Here is a 17,078-nt window from a genome sequence, read left to right as displayed (position 1 = left end):
TGTTTCCCACCACCCCACCCCTCGGCCACCAGGGGCAGCCTCCACCAGACCCCCACCCATGTCTCCCACCACCCCCACCCCCCAGCACTGTGGGGCACCTGCCAGCAGGCCCCCACCCATGTCCAACTCATGTTCCCCACCACCCCCACCCCCAGCAGTGCAGGGGCAGCCTCCACTAGGCCCCCACCCATGTCTCCCACCACCCCCACCCCCCCAGTCACCAGGGGCAGCCTCCACCAGGCCCCCACCCATGTCTCCCACCACCCCCACCCCCCAGCCACCAGGGGCACCTGCCAGCAGGCCCCCACCCATGTCCAACTCATGTTCCCCACCACCCCCACCCCCAGCAGTGCAGGGGCAGCCTCCACTAGGCCCCCACCCATGTCTCCCACCATCCCCACCCCCCCAGTCACCAGGGGCAGCCTCCACCAGGCCCCCACCCATGTCTCCCACCACCCCCACCCCCCCAGTCACCAGGGGCAGCCTCCACCAGGCCCCCACCCATGTTTCCCACCACCCCACCCCTCGGCCACCAGGGGCAGCCTCCACCAGGCCCCCACCCATGTCTCCCACCACCCCCACCCCCCCAGTCACCAGGGGCAGCCTCCACCAGGCCCCCACCCATGTCTCCCACCACCCCCACCCCCCAGCCACCAGGGGTAGCCTCCACCAGGCCCCCACCCATGTCTCCCACCACCCCCACCCCCCAGCACTGTGGGGCACCTGCCAGCAGGCCCCCATCCATGTCCAACTCATGTTCCCCACCACCCCCACCCCCCAGCACTGTGGGGCACCTGCCAGCAGGCCCCCACCCATGTCCAACTCATGTTCCCCACCACCCCCACCCCCCAGCAGTACAGGGGCAGCCTCCACCAGGCCCCCACCCATGTCTCCCACCACCCCCATCCCCCCAGTCACCAGGGGCAGCCTCCACCAGGCCCCCACCCATGTCTCCCACCACCCCCACCCCCCAGCCACCAGGGGCAGCCTCCACCAGGCCCCCACCCATGTCTCCCAGCACCCCCACCCCCCAGCACTGTGGGGCACCTGCCAGCAGGCCCCCACCCATGTGCAACTCATGTACCCCTGCACCCCCACCGCCCAGCACTGTGGGGCACCTGCCAGCAGGCCCCCACCCATGTCCAACTCATGTTCCCCACCACCCCCACCCCCAAGCAGTGCAGGGGCAGCCTCCACCAGGCCCCCACCCATGTCTCCCACCACCCCCACCCCCTAGTCACCAGGGGCAGCCTCCACCAGGCCCCCACCCATGTCTCCCACCACCCCCACCCCCCAGTCACCAGGGGCAGCCTCCACCAGGCCCCCACTCATGTCTCCCACCACCCCCACCCCCCAGCCACCAGGGGCACCCACCACCATGCCCCCACCCATGTCTCCCACCACCCCCACCCCCCAGCCACCAGGGGCAGGCTCCACCAGGCCCCCACCCATGTCCACCACCACCCCCACCCCCCAGCAGTGCAGGGGCACCCACCACCAGGCCCCCACCCATGTCTCCCACCACCCCCACCCCCCAGCACTGTGGGGCACCTGCCAGCAGGCCCCCACCCATGTCCAACTCATGTTCCCCACCACCCCCACCCCCAGCAGTGCAGGAGCAGCCTCCACTAGGCCCCCACCCATGTCTCCCACCACCCCCACCCCCCCAGTCACCAGGGGCAGCCTCCACCAGGCCCCCACCCATGTCTCCCACCACCCCCACCCCCCAGCCACCAGGGGCACCTGCCAGCAGGCCCCCACCCATGTCCAACTCATGTTCCCCACCACCCCCACCCCCCAGCAGTGCAGGGGCAGCCTCCACCAGGCCCCCACCCATGTCTCCAACCACCCCACCCCCCCAGTCACCAGGGGCAGCCTCCACCAGGCCCCCACCCATGTCTCCCACCACCCCCACCCCCCCAGTCACCAGGGGCAGCCTCCACCAGGCCCCCAACCATGTTTCCCACCACCCCACCCCTCGGCCACCAGGGGCAGCCTCCACCAGACCCCCACCCATGTGTCCCACCACCCCCACCCCCCAACACTGTGGGGCACCTGCCAGCAGGCCCCCACCCATGTCCAACTCATGTTCCCCACCACCCCCACCCCCCAGCCACCAGGGGCAGCCTCCACCAGGCCCCCACCCATGTCTCCCACCACCCCCTCCCCCCAGCACTGTGGGGCACCTGCCAGCAGGCCCCCACCCATGTCCAACTCATGTTCCCCACCACCCCCACCCCCAGCAGTGCAGGGGCAGCCTCCACTAGGCCCCCACCCATGTCTCCCACCACCCCCACCCCCCCAGTCACCAGGGGCAGCCTCCACCAGGCCCCCACCCATGTCTCCCACCACCCCCACCCCCCAGCCACCAGGGGCAGCCTCCACCAGGCCCCCACCCATGTCCAACTCATGTTCCCCACCACCCCCACCCCCCAGCAGTGCAGGGGCAGCCTCCACCAGGCCCCCACCCATGTCTCCCACCACCCCACCCCCCCAGTCACCAGGGGCAGCCTCCACCAGGCCCCCACCCATGTCTCCCACCACCCCCACCCCACCAGTCACCAGGGGCAGCCTCCACCAGGCCCCCACCCATGTTTCCCACCACCCCACCCCTCGGCCACCAGGGGCAGCCTCCACCAGACCCCCACCCATGTCTCCCACCACCCCCACCCCCCAACACTGTGGGGCACCTGCCAGCAGGCCCCCACCCATGTCCAACTCATGTTCCCCACCACCCCCACCCCCCAGCCACCAGGGGCAGCCTCCACCAGGCCCCCACCCATGTCTCCCACCACCCCCACCCCCCAGCCACCAGGGGCACCCTCCACCAGGCCCTCGCCCATGTCCCATCCATGCCCCCCTGCACCTGGGTCCCACCAATCCCCAATCATGTCCGTAATGGCCATCCTCCCCTGCCAAAAGGCCCAACCAACTATCACATCCACCCACATATCAAAGGCAATTACATGTCACACACCCAATGTAAATAATGCAAATGAACACATGTCTGTCACACACAATGGCTGCAAGTGAATGTTAAAAAACCCAACATGACATGCATGAAAGCAATGAGATGATACGACACATTGAAGGATGAAAATATAAATGTATTTAAAATAAACTTGAAAGGAAATGAAATGAGAAAAACCACAAAGCAAAACAACCAAAAGAAGATGAATGTCCATGAAAAAAATCAAAAACACACAGCACAATCAAAATAAATGGTGTCCAAAGTCACAGTCAGAAAAGAAATCCAAGGGTAAATGATAAAAAAAACCATTGCTCCATGGCGATGAAAAAACTCCATAAAAAAGAAAAATCCATTGAAGAACTATTTACAAGATAATCCCGGGTCCATGAGCCCAACCAAATGAAACCTAACTATGGCTACTAACTAAAAACTGAACTACATACAAAAACGTGGCGCATTGTCCAATCGCAACCAAATAAAAAAATAAATAAAGGAAACCTAACACTAACTATATAACTATATACAAAGGCGGCGTGCAAGTCCAGCGGCTCACTCCGTGGTGTTCTGGGCCAGGGCATCATCGAACTCCTGTTCGATGTCCCAGAGGCGGTCCTGTTCCCTGGCCCCGAGGGTCCGTAGGGACGACGCCGTCACCTCCTCCAACCCCCTGCGGATTGCCTCGAGGCACTCGGCCCGCCTCAGGGCCCTCCGCATGGAGTTCTCCGCCCTGACCATTGTGAGCCGCGCCTCTTCCGCCCGCCGCCGCTCCGCACCTATCTGCTGGCCCAACCGCTGCCACACAGAAGACACACCCCGTCCTGGGTCCACCTGCCCTCCGGCCGATGCCTGCCCCTCCGATGTTGAAGGCCCCGAGCCTTCATGGCTCCCACCACGTTGCTGCTGCTGCTGTGCCTCTGCCCGTGCACTGCCTCCTGCTGCCTGCACATCCTCCGCCGGCTGGGGTGCAGTTGTTGATGTGGCCACCCCTGCTGGACGTCCGACTCCCGACTGTGGCAGGGATGCCTCCTCCACCAGCCTGGCCGCACCGTCAGAGGCAGCTCCACAGGGAACCCAGGTGACTGATGGGTGGGAAGATGGCACAGAGGACGACTGGCGCGTAGGGGGTCCAGTTGAGGAGGGGGTCGGAGCAAGCCCCATCAGACGGAGGAATCCGGCCTGGGTGACCTGTCCCAGCAGGCTGACGTGGTCAACGAGCCATTCGAGATGACGTGCAGTCTCTCCATGAAAAGACTGCAGGTCACCTCACATGACCCGTTGACGCAACGCTACACCAGCCAGGACAGGCTCAACCCGGACCTGGATAGCCACGTCCGCAGGCAGAGGAAGGCCAGTTGACGTGAGCTCATCCCCTGCCTGAAAACGGGTCTGGACGTAGGCATCCCTGCTGGTGCAAGATGATGCAGGGACAGGATCGGGGACAGGATTGCACACAGGCACCTCCGCGGCGGCCTGTGCTGCCTCCTGTCCCTGGTCCTGCACTGCACCACTAGCACCAGTGGGATCCCCACCTCCAGACCCCGTCTCTGGTGCTTGCACGGCCTCCTCCTCCACCAAACCCCCCACCAACCTGGATGACTCCGTGCCATCTTCCCCTGTTGGGCCCTGTGGGGTCCCAGCTGCCCCTTCTGCTGCCGAGGAGTCCAACTCCAACCTCCGCCTTTTGGACCTCCCCCCGGCAGCTGCGGCCTGGGACGCGGCACCGGACTCCTCACTCCCCGACGAGATCACAACACGGGAGGGGAGCCGGGCCTTGCGTCTCCGGCTGGCGGTGGGATCCCCGCCGCTGTGCTCCACAGCACCTTCTCCGCCCTCTTCATCAGTTGACGCTGCAGACAGGGAGAAACAAAACACAGGCATCAGGGCACTGTACAATGGACACATACACACATGACAGTTGTACATGAGTGGCATTGGCAAACCTCAGACATGTCATCACAATCCCCAACACACATGTCATTACAACTCGCACACATGAGCCATACCACAGCCATATCGCAACTCCCACCACCATCCATACACATACAACAGCATGAGCAGCCAAAGGTGAGCCAGACATCACATGCAACACAGGAAGTGCACCACACATGTACACACACCACCACACTTGCATGCATGTGTACACCTCTGCCAAGTGTCGCACTGTTCAGACGGGCATCCATGTCACATCTGCCAATCAGGCTTCCACATACCGCTGTCACATGCATCCATGTTGCATCACTGTTGCACCCTTGTCAAATACACACACATGCACATGTACACAGTGCTGATACATGCAGCCGAAAACAACATACATGCATGACATCACGGACATGTCTACTTACATACACATTCATCCAAACATGTGTGCCCACACAACTGCATTTGGCATGCAAGCCTACACACACAAGCACCATCCATGTCTCACACATTACAGCCCTCGCATTTGTCAGCCCCACGGCCCTGTACACCCCCACCCATACTCGACCCCATACAAACAGATGTGCAACCTGCACACTACTGAATAATCACCACACGCACTGCTCACAATCAGGATGCATGTACACTCACCGCTCGACTCCAGACGGTTCTGCTTCTCAAGGACCTGGACGTGGAGCGCTGGGGATATGCATTCCAGGACCCTCATCTGTTCTTCCGACAAGTGGCCCCGGCGCCCCTTGGCATGCGCTGCCTTCAAGAGGCGCCGGGCCTTGTTCAGGGTCATGGACCTGAAGTCCTCCCAGCGCTTCCTGACATGTTGTAAGTCGCGGACTGCCACCCCCTCCGCGTTGATGGCAGTCACGATGTCAGTCCAGATCCGAGTCCGTCCTTCCTTGTCGGCGGGGGAACTTCCGAAGAGGGCATCATACTGCCCCAGGACTTGCTCCACCATGACACCAACTTCGGTGGCACTGAAGCTGGTGCCCCTCTGCCTCTCTGGCCGGGGGTTGTCAGTGGTCACAGATGGTGTTTGCCCCGACATGACAACCCCAGAGGCAGGAGTGGGTGGGCAACTGGGTCCTGGGGCTGGGCTTTATTTTGTTGGGATAATGGACCCTGGCTTGTTCCCATGTACATAGTTGACAGTTGGATTGTATATTTTTTTCTATTTTTAACCATGGAGCAATGGCTTTCTTTTTCATTTCCCATTGGATTTTGTTTTGTGGACATTGACTTTGGACATTACTTTGGAATTTTATTTTTGGTTTTGATTTTTTTGACGGACATGCTTCTTTTCATTTTTGTACATTCACGTTTCTGTTTCTTCATTTTTTATTCTATTTATGTTTCGTTTAATACATATTATTTTTGGTGAACTTCAATGTGTGGTATCTCATTGGTTTCATGCATTTCATGATATGTGTTTTGAGATTCACTGACACCCATTGGGTGTATGTGAGCGAAATGTGTTTGTTTCGGAACTTGCAATTGGTGTTCTGTGATGTAATTGCAAATAATGAGTGGGTGGATGCAATACTCGGGTGGGTGTTTTGCATTTGGAGGCTGAACATAGGGACCAGGGATCTAGATTGTGATGACATGTTGGCTGGGGAACATGAGTTGCACATGGGTGGGGGCCTGCTGGCAGGTGCCCCACAGTGCTGGGGGGTGGGAGTGGTGGGGAACATGAGTTGGACATGGGCGGGGGCCTGGTGGAGGGTGCCCCTGGTGGCTGGGGGGTGGGGGTGCTGGGGAACATGAGTTGGACATGGGTGGGGGCCTGGTGGAGGCTGCCCCTGCACTGCTGGGGGGTGGGGGTGGTGGGAGAAATGGGTGGGGGCCTGGTGGAGGCTGCCCCTGCACTGCTGGGGGGTGGGGGTGGTGGGAGACATGGGTGGGGGCCTGGTGTTGGGTGCCCCTGCACTGCTGGGGGGTGTGGGTGGTGAGAGACATGGGTGGGGGCCTGGTGGAGGGTGCCCCACAGTGCTGGGGGGTGGGGGTGCTGGGAGACATGGGTGGGGGCCTGGTGGAGGCTGCCCCTGGTGACTGGGGGTGTCGGGGTGGTGGGAGACATGGGTGGGGGCCTGGTGGAGGCTGCCCCTGGTGGCTGGGGGGTGTGGGTGCTGGGAGACATGGGTGGGGGCCTGGTGGAGGCTGCCCCTGGTGGCTGGGGGTGGGGGTGCTGGGAGACATGGGTGGGGGCCTGGTGGAGGCTGCCCCTGGTGACTGGGGGGGTGGGGGTGGTGGGAGACATGAGTTGGACATGGGTGGGGGCCTGCTGGCAGGTGCCCCACAGTGCTGGGGGGTGGGGGTGGTGGGGAACATGAGTTGGACATGGGTGGGGGCCTGCTGGCAGGTGCCCCACAGTGCTGGGGGGTAGGGGTGCTGGGAGACATGGGTGGGGGCCTGGTGGAGGCTGCCCCTGCACTGCTGGGGGGTTGGGGGGGGAGACATGGGGGGGCCTGGTGGAGGCTGCCCCTGGGGAGTGGGGGGTGGGGGTGGTGGGAGACATGGGTGGGGGCCTGGTGGAGGCTGCCCCTGGGGAGTGGGGGGTGGGGGTGGTGGGAGACATGGGTGGGGGCCTGGTGGAGGCTGCCCCTGGTGACTGGGGGGTGGGGGTGGTGGGAGACATGGGTGGGGGCCTGGTGGAGGGTGCCCCTGGTGACTGGGGGTGCAGGGGGACATGCGTTGGTGGGCAGTAGTGCAAGTTGACATGTGGGTTGGTTGGGGGTCATGGCCATGGTGGATGTTGTGCCTGCAGGACATGTGCAGGGTAGGCCCCTGTGGTGTGAGCCACCTGCAGGGGCCGTGGAGGGTGTAGAGGGGACACCTGGGAGGACCCACACATGCAATTCACGTGTGCTGCTCCCGGCGCACCCCTGTAATACACGTACCCCGCTCAATCGCGTGTGTAGCTTCCCGCGCATCCCTGTAATACATGTACCCTGATGGAATTGCGTGTGGAACTTTCCGCGCACCCCTGGAATACACGTACCCTGATGGAATTGCGTGTGGAACTTTCCGCGCACCCCTGGAATACACGTGCCCTGCTGATGTTGCGTGGGATACTTCCCCCGCACCCCGAAATACACGTACCCTGATGAGATTGCGTGTGTGACTTCCCGCGCACCCCCGAAATACACGTACCCCGCTCAATCGCGTGTGTAACTTCCCGCGCACCCCCGAAATACACGTACCCCGCTCAATCGCGTATCTAACTTCCCGCGCACCCCCGGAATACACGTACCCCGCTCAATCACGTATCTGACTTCCCGCGCACCCCCGAAATACACGTACCCCGCTCTATCGCGTGTGTAACTTCCCGCGCACCCCCGAAATACACGTACCTCGCTCAATCGCGTGTGTAACTTCCCGCGCGCCCCCGAATTACACGTAGCCCGCTCCCCCAGGCCCGATCGCGTGGAAAAGTTTACGCGAACCCCTGAAATACACATAGCCCACTCCCCCAGGCCCAATCGCGTGTAAATGTTCACGCGAACCCCTGAAAGACACGTAGCCCGCTCCCCCAGGCCCGATCGCGTGAAAGAGTTCACGCGAACCCCTGAGATACACGTAGCCCGCTCCCCCAGGCCCGATCGCGTGAGAAAGTTCACGCAAACCCCTGAGATACACGTAGCCCGCTCCCCCAGGCCCGATCGCGTGAGAAAGTTCACGCGAACCCCTGAGATACACGTAGCCCGCTCCCCCAGGCCCGATCGCGTGAGAATGTTCACGCGAACCCCTGAAATACACGTAGCCCGCTCCCCCAGGCCCGATCGCGTGTGAAAGTTCACGCGAACCCCCGGAATGCACGTACCCCGCTCAATCGCGTGTGTAACTTCCCGCGCAACCCCGAAATACACGTGCCCCGCTCGCACAGGCACTATTGCTGTATGTTGCCACTTTTGTAATGCGCAGGGACGCTACCGCCTGCCTTCATGTGGCGGACGTGTTTGGGCTTGTGCGTGTCTTTCGCTGTGCGTGGCTTTGCCCTATTCGATTCCATGAATACGTGTGGTTCGGGTGCGTGTGGGCGTTCCGTGTGCTTCCCTGCAGAACATCCCCAGTTACGCCCTTGTTTTCGCGAGTTGTTCCCCATTCCGCGCGTTACGCCCCGTGTTCCGCCCACTTTCTAGTGTATGCGCAGAAGTTGTGCGCTTTCACTGTGCGCGTCGCGCACGTCTTTCGGGATGTTGCAGTGACGTGTGCGCCATGCACGGGTTTGGCGCACATCCCGAGGAAGACACGCGCAGGGACTTCCATGAATCGCACGTGTGCGCGTGCGCCTGTTTTTTTCCGCTTGCGCCTACTTGCGCGTAGATTTTCGCTGCACGTTTGTTCCATGAATTGGCCCCTTTATCTCTTTGCAACTGTAATATTACATTTGCTGTTTTGTGTCTATGCAACAAACACTTTACTGTATGACTAAGCTTGCCTCCTTGGATTGTACCTGCGCCTCAATGTCTCTGGGATGTATGTGCGCTTTACAAATTAAATAAATAAATAAATCTTAGGTACCAATAGTCCATATGATGTGGGTCTATTGAGTGGGGCAGGAGAAGTTAAAATAAAACTCAAACCAGGAGCAATTTTGCCACTAGCAAAACAGTATCCCATGTCCAGAGAAGCAGATGAAGGCATATTTGAAACGCGCACTTGCAAGTGTTGCAAGTTTGCTGTTGGCTGAGCTGGGGAGACTCTCTGCTACTGGATTCTTTAAGGAGAGCTGCTTGCGGACTAGTAGAACACCAGTCGCCAAGAGGAAGCAAATGCGCTGTATCGCGGCATAATGCGTGGACCCTGCCCACTGAAAATAACATGAAGCACATGTTGAGCCCACCCACCCAACATCTTGTAATTGTTAAATACCCCCGTGCCCACGCACCCACGCGCGCACCTGCAAGTGTTGCAAGTGTGCTGTTGGCTGAGCTGGGGAGACTCTCTGCTACTGGATCCTTTAAGGAGAGCTGCTTGCGGACTAGCAGAACACCAGTCGCCAAGAGGAAGAACACGCGCTGTATCATGGCGTAATGCATGGACCCTGCCCACTGAAAAGTAAACAGCTTGTAATTGTTAAATACCGTCATGCCCGCGCACCCGCACGAACACCTGAAAGTGTTGCAAGTGTGCTGTGGGCTGTTCGCTGTCTCGCACATATCGTGTATAGTACGGTGACCTAGAACTCATTTGTTTTTAGGGTGATTAACCCGATTGGTAATGTAAGTACCTCCTGATAATTTAAAGATAATGTATTACTTGACTCTAATGTTAAGACATAAGACGTTTGTATATATTATTCTGTTGTTTTCTTCTCGTATTATCTGTACAGGCAGGTGATTCTATCTCAGCAATAGGAACTTTACACAGCTCCTTCTGAGCCGCTGTTTTAGCCACGCTCAAATACTGGTGCTGTGACTACAGCAAACTTGAGCGTAACATTGACCTACATAATTCTGCTAACGGTAGAGTATGACGATGGAACTGCGCTCGACAAGCGCCAGCCCCACAACAATCCATTTGATAATCATTTACAATTAAGAAGCAATAACATGGAAAAAAAATTGCCACGAGCAATGAGGGCTTAACACAGCATAGTCGTGCATGTAAACGCAAAATAATGAGTCAACCTGGCCTACTTACTGACAATAAGTTAGCTAAAATGACCATTCACTTATTGCAAAACCTATAATAATGACCTCTGAAGAGAAAGATATTAGTACTCAAGAAATAATGGACAAATTAAGTGTTTAATTCCCTTGTATTGCACTAAGCTACTTGAACAAGCTTTATGTAAGCCTCCTATAACTATAATAGAAGACAAACAGAAAATCAATGATTTGGAACACCTATTAGCAAAGACAATAATTGATGGAAAATCTCTGGCATCGTCTGCAATATGTACTGAACTGATTATAGGAGGAATAAAGCGGTGAGAGAGAGACACTTCAGGAGGAAACAAGTGGATGCCCGTGGCCAGCCTGCGGAGAGACGGAGCAGGGACCACGGGGAAAGACCGGAGAGTAGCAGCTGGAGAGAGGAGAGAAAAATGATAGAGGAAAGGGAGCGAGAAGGTGACCCGCGAGAGGGGTGAGCCAGAAACCACAGAAGACACGGACAAGGGTGGCCGTGGGAAATAGGAAAACTAGCGCATAGACCCAAAAGTTGCGAAAGATCGCACAGCAAGGGGGTTGCAACGCGACGACCGCTGGGGGAAGCGGAGCTAAGTACGTGCCAGCGGTCGCCATGTTGAAAAACCTCTGGACCGGCAGTCTAGGCAGGGAACGGAACGTGGTGGAACACCAGGCCCGCCCCCTGTCGAGGATCCGCCAGCGCGGAAACAGGCGCCAAGTGCGGCAGCGGATGACAGTATGCCCCCCTCCAGACCGGGGCACCCCCGGTTTGCAGGGAAAATGGGAATTAAAACGTGCAAGCAACCGGGGAGCATGTATGTAGGAAGCCGGTTCCCTTGAGTCCTCCGATCTTGGATACCCCTTCCATGAAATCAAGTATTCCAGTCTCCCTCGGTAATATCTGGAATCCCGAATAGCCGAGACTTCACATTCATCGGAGTGTGTCTCTTGAGTAATTTGTTGGTCGGGAATGGGTCTCTGGTAGGAATCAGGGATAAAAGGCTTAAGCAGTGAAGCATGAAAAACAGGATGAACACGTCCCAAGTGAGGGGGTAGTTTCACCCGAAAAGAGACAGGGTTGATCTTAGAAAGGATGGGAAAGGGCCCCAGGAAACGAAGAGAAAGTTTAGAGGAATGCACCCAGCGAGGTAGGAATCTGGTAGACAACCACACCATGTCACCTTCCTTCCAATCCGGACAAGGCCTACGATGTTTATCGGCCTGAGTCTTATTGGATTTCCGACTCTCCTCCAAACACTGTCTGGCCATGGTATGCTCCTCTGCGATGGATTGCAGGACTCCTTCTGTGTTCGGGGAGTTGGTAGGCAACGGCACTAGGGGAAGAAAGGCACGAGGATGTACTCCGTAAGTGCAGAAGAAGGGAGATTGGCCAATGGCAGAATACCTACAGTTGTTGTACGTAAACTCAGCCGTAGGGAGTAAGGAAACCCAGTTATCCTGAAGTTGGTTACTATAACATCTCAGGTACTGCTCCAACGTAGCATTGAGGTGCTCTGTCTGACCATTAGTTTGGGGGTGATACCCCGAGGAAAGAGCCCGTTCCATACCCAGACGAGAACAAAGTGCTTTCCAAAACTTGGATATGTACTGACTGCCACGATCTGAAATGATTTTATCTGGAAGACCGTGAAGTCTAAAGATATCCCGGGAAAACACTTCAGCCATCTCTGTGGCAGAAGGCAGACCAGGTAAAGGGGAAAAATTAGCCAATTTGGTCATGGTATCAATAGTCACCATGATGCACGTGAAGGAGTTGGAAACCGGGAGTTCGACGATGAAATCAGTGGACACCAGACCCCAAGGACGTGTAGGCATTTCCGGTGAGTGAGAAGGCCTAGAGGCTTTCCAGTAAGAGTTTTAGTCATAGCACAAACCGGACAAGCAAACAAATATTCCTTGATGTCCTTCTTAAGTTCTGGCCAGAAAAAAGACAGAGCAACCAGTTCCGTGGTGTTATATGTACCGCGATGTCCGGCGGTGAATGCATCATGACACCAGCCAATGATCTTCCGACGCAGAGGACCAGTAGGGATATACAGGCGATTGTTCAGGTATACCAGACCATTCTTCTCCATATATGGCTTTTCCTTTTTTTGCAGCAGTTCGGATCTTTCGGAAATCAACCCGGACTTAAACTCTTGGAGAAAGGTGTTGACGAGAGGCAAAATCTTGTTTCTGTGGAACATAGGTTCTCTCACTGGTACCCTAGCTTCAAGGGAATCCTTCCTAGAGAGAGCATCAGCCAGTTTATTAAGGGTGATGGTAGGTAGGTGATGCATAAATCGTATTGAGCAAAAAAGTAAGCCCACCGGGCTTGCCTGGAGTTGACACATTCCATAGTCTGTAGGGCCTTCAAGTTCTTGTGACCCGTTCTGATAATGACCTTGTGGTGTGCTCCCATCAAAAGATGTTGCCAAACTTCGCAGGCCTGCTTTATTGCCAAAAGTTCCTTTTCCAGAACCGAATAATTAAGTTGGCTAGGAGACAAAGTTTAGGAAAGGTAGGCTATGGGGTGTTCTTGATCGTCAAAAGACTGTATTACAACTGCTCCGATAGCCATAGCGGAAGCATCTGTCTCAACAATAAATTGTCTGGTCGGGATGGCGGAGAATGGGAGCTGAACAGAAGAGGTTCTTGAGACGACCAAAGCTTTGTTCTGCTTCATCAGTCCAGCGAAAGGGCCTGACCTCCTTCTTGAGCAGACGAGTTATGGGAAGTACAATCTCCGAAAAGTTAGGGATGAAACTGCGATAGAAATTCGATAGCCCAAGGAATCTCTGTACCTCTTTCACATTAGATGTAGAAGACCAAGTGAGAATGGCAGCCACCTTACCCGAATCCATGGAAATGCCTTCCTTAGATAGAATGTATCCCAAATAAGGCACAGAAGATTCGGCAAAAACACACTTCTCGGGTTTAACTAGAAGTTTATTGTCTTTAAGTCTTTGCAATACCTGTTGTACATGTGTCTTGTGTGCTTCCAGAGTGGTAGAAAAGATCAATATATCGTCTAAATAGATGATGACAGAGACAGACAACAAGTCTGAAAACATTTGGTCCATGAACCTTGGGAATGCTGCTGGAGCATTAACCAAGCCAAAAGGCATAACTTTATACTCGTACAAACCAAAGGGGGTACGGACGGCTGTCTTCCACTCGTCCCCTTGGGCAATCCGTAGTAAATGATAGGCATTCCTTAGATCCAGTTTAGTGTACCAGCGTGCTCCTTGAACTTCTTCAATTATTTCGTGTATTAACGGCATAGGGTACCAATCCCGGATAGTCACTTTATTGAGGCCTCTGTAGTCTATACAAGGACGTAGGTCAGTGGAATCCCTTTTCTTTATAAAGAACAAAGAGGCTCCTGCCGGGGACTTAGAAGGTTGTATGAGCCCATTCTGCAGATTGACTTCCAAATAGTCCCGCAAAACTTGTTTTTCAGTTTGCGCAAAGGAAAACATCTTTCCGAACGGTATCAGTGCGTTGGGTTCCAAGTCAATGGTACAATCCTCTGGCCTATGAGGGGGCAAGGTAGCAGGTCTTCTTTCAATGAACACTTCCTGGTAGGCTGAGCAGTACAAAGGTAAGGCATGTACGCCGGGTTGCTCCTTGGCCAGTACTGTCATGGTCTGGAGATCACTTCTGCTGGAAAAACAATGGAGCTTACAATATGAGGAGCAGAAGTTTAGTTGGTTTTCTGCCCAGTTAATGTATGGGTTGTGCTTCCTAAGCCAGGTAATTCCGAGAATAACACGGGAAATGGGCAGCTCGTACTATGTCGAACTTGATACTCTCAGAATATTGAAAGATGGTCACAGGAAGTTCTTCAGTAGTGTGAGTAATGGGTCCTGAAGAGAGGGGAGATCCATCCACACCCTCCACCTTTTGATCTTCGATGCGGGGCAGTCTGCGGAGACCCACCTGTTTCACCCATAAGGTGTCTACAAAGTTCCCTGCCGCTCTGCAATCCAAGAGTGCAAGTCACTCAACTGCCTTTCCATAGACATTGATGAGCACAGGAAGGACCATGAGTCTTGAGTCATCCTGGAAACTGGGAGCTGAGATCGAGAGAGAAACATAGGGACGGCAAGTCAAGCTCGAAGCCCCTCGGAGCCAGGTCCCTACTGGCGCCGAGGGAGCCCGTTTCCCTGTTTCTTCGGAGGAAGTTCGGAACATTCTTTGAGAAGATGTTGATCTGATCCACAATAGGCACATAGCCCCTTCTCTTTTCTTCTCCTTCTCTCTGCTGCAGACAAAGGTCCCCTCGTAGCTCCAATCTGCATAGCTTCCTCAGGAAGGTGAGAAGAAGAAGTAGTGGAGGAGGAAGTTGAGGGTTCAGTAAGATAGGCCGTCGCTCTGTGTCGATGACGTTCCAAACGCCGTTCCTGTAGGCGGTATTCAATTTGTAGAGCAGCGGACAGTAACTCCGGAAAAGGCGGTGGTCGAGGAGTTCTAGCGAGTTCATCCTTTATCTCCTCTTTGAGACCTCGCCGGAAAATGGCGTATTGGGCTTGCTCCGATCATCCAGCTCCTGCCGCCAATGTTTTGAATTCTGATATGTAAGTTAGCATTTCCGAAGACCCCTGGCCGATATCCAACAGATCCTCACAAGCCGTGTATGTCAGTTCAGGCCTTTCAAAGGTTTGTTTGAATAAGGTTTGAAATCCGGTGAAATCCTGTAGTATTGGGTTGGCACTGGTAACCAGCGGAGTAACCCATGCTAGAGCGTTACCGGTCATATTAGAAATTATAAACCCAATCTTAGTTTGGTCAGTAGAAAACAAACGGGGTCTGAATGTGAAATAAAATATGCAAGCTTCCAGGAACTCCTTGACTTTTTTGGGGGCCCCATCAAACTTTCCTGCAGAGAGTGCCATGACCGGTAGTTCCGGCGATGGGGGTTCACGTGTTGAGATCATCTGTTTCAAAACAACATTCTCCGCCTTTACGGTCTGGAGCTCTTGGGACATGCTTTGGATTGCCTTCCATAACTCTTGAATTTGTTCTTCGGCTGACATCTTTACTGGTTGGCGTTGCAAACTGTCCTCTTCAATGCTTTCTTCCAACCCTCTTTCCTCCCCACTCCCCTCACCTGATTCTAAGTCCTCCAGGTGGAACAGTCGATGTGACAGGTAATTCTTTTCTTTCTTGAGGGTGTAATGCCTGTCTCGGGAGGAAGCCACAGTGAATGCTAGAAAACAGTAGTCCTGGGGCTCCCTTCCCGCGATCAGGCTGTGTAGAAGGAAAAAAGCCGCCTTCCGGCGAGTGGAGATGCCGTGTTGCACGAGAAGTCCAGGATCTGAAGGCTGACCAAGTCCTTGCAAGTAGGGAAGTTGGCAGAAGCAGGCAGCAGCAGGAACGAGACTGGACTGAGAACTGCAGGCGTAGAAGCGCCGCTGGAATCCGCTCAAAGAACACACCTTCCACAACCAGCACTGGGTGAAGAAAGGAGGAATAAAGCGGTGAGAGAGAGAGACTTCAGGAGGAAACAAGTGGACGCCCGTGGCCGGCCTGCGGAGAGATGGAGCGCGGACCGCGGGGAAAGACTGGAGACTAGCAGCGGAAGAGAGGAGAGAAAAACGATAGAGGAAAGGTAGCGAGAAGGTGACCCGCGAGAGGGGCGAGCCAGAAACCACAGAAGACACGGACAAGGGTGGCCGTGGGAAATAGGAAAACTAGCGCATAGATCCAAAAGTTGCGAAAGATCGCACAGCAAAGGGGTTGAAATGCGACGACCGCTGGGGGAAGCGGAGCTAAGTACCTTCCAGCAGTCGCCATGTTGAAAAACCTCTAGACCGGCAGTCTACGCAGGGAATGGAACGTAGTGGAACGCCAGCCCCGCCCCCTGTCGAGGATCCGCCAGCGCGGAAACAGGCGCCAAGAGCGGCGGCGGATGACAGATGGGGGGCACAACAATTTACGAAATATTTGAAAAGCAACACTCATTCATTCATTAGTTATTTTTAAACAGATTTTCTTCTTTCTGTTTCAGATGCACCAGGGTAAAATCTCGAGGACACCCGAGATTCCAAAGGTTAGTACACATAAACAAATACCAAGTATTACTACTTAACAACCCTATGGTGCACTCCTGGCGGGATATATCATCCCGAACACAAATTCTCGTAAAGGAGGTAAGTCAGACCTCCTCCCCGAAAATAAATAAATAAATTGGTCAAATGAACCAAATAGTCTAATTTGTCCCAACAGTAGTTCCAATTTTTAAAGATATTTCAAGTCAGTCAAATTTTTAAATTTGAAGCCCGGATTCTTTTAGACAAAACACATTAGATCATAATCATGGTTCATGCCTCTTGGGTTTAGGCAATCCAGCAACTCAATCCACATAATCTCGCTTTGTAACAACCTTTTGTGTTAATCACCACCCCTCTCCCCTAGTTTAACCTGTTCATGAATGACACATTTCAACTGGGCAATAGAATGTCTTGCCTCCAAGAAGTGCGTGGCAACAAGGGATTTCAGTCTTTGTTTGAATGTTCGACTTGTGTTCTGTCCAC

General features: G+C 55.2%; 1 protein-coding gene across 1 annotated transcript; it reads right to left on the bottom strand.

Moving 5' to 3' along the window:
* Window positions 1-15,080: 15,080 nt before the first annotated feature.
* LOC138525919 (protein LDOC1-like) lies at window positions 15,081-15,578 on the bottom strand. The gene has a single exon (XM_069636207.1). The coding sequence runs from the start codon at window positions 15,576-15,578 to the stop codon at window positions 15,081-15,083; it is 498 nt and encodes a 165-aa protein (XP_069492308.1).
* Between the last annotated feature and the right edge of the window lie 1,500 nt (window positions 15,579-17,078).

This window comes from Ambystoma mexicanum, chromosome 7p (genome assembly GCF_040938575.1).
Source record: "Ambystoma mexicanum isolate Mex_15411 chromosome 7p, UKY_AmexF1_1, whole genome shotgun sequence".
In the NCBI taxonomy this organism is placed as follows: domain Eukaryota; kingdom Metazoa; phylum Chordata; class Amphibia; order Caudata; family Ambystomatidae; genus Ambystoma; species Ambystoma mexicanum.
Note: the sequence above shows the minus strand (reverse complement) of the source record. Positions and strands in the feature narration are given on the sequence as shown.

Excerpts from the sequence above, each read along its gene's own strand:
- LOC138525919 (XM_069636207.1), bottom strand. The coding sequence starts at position 15,578 with ATGTCAGCCGAAGAACAAATTCAAGAGTTATGGAAGGCAATCCAAAGC.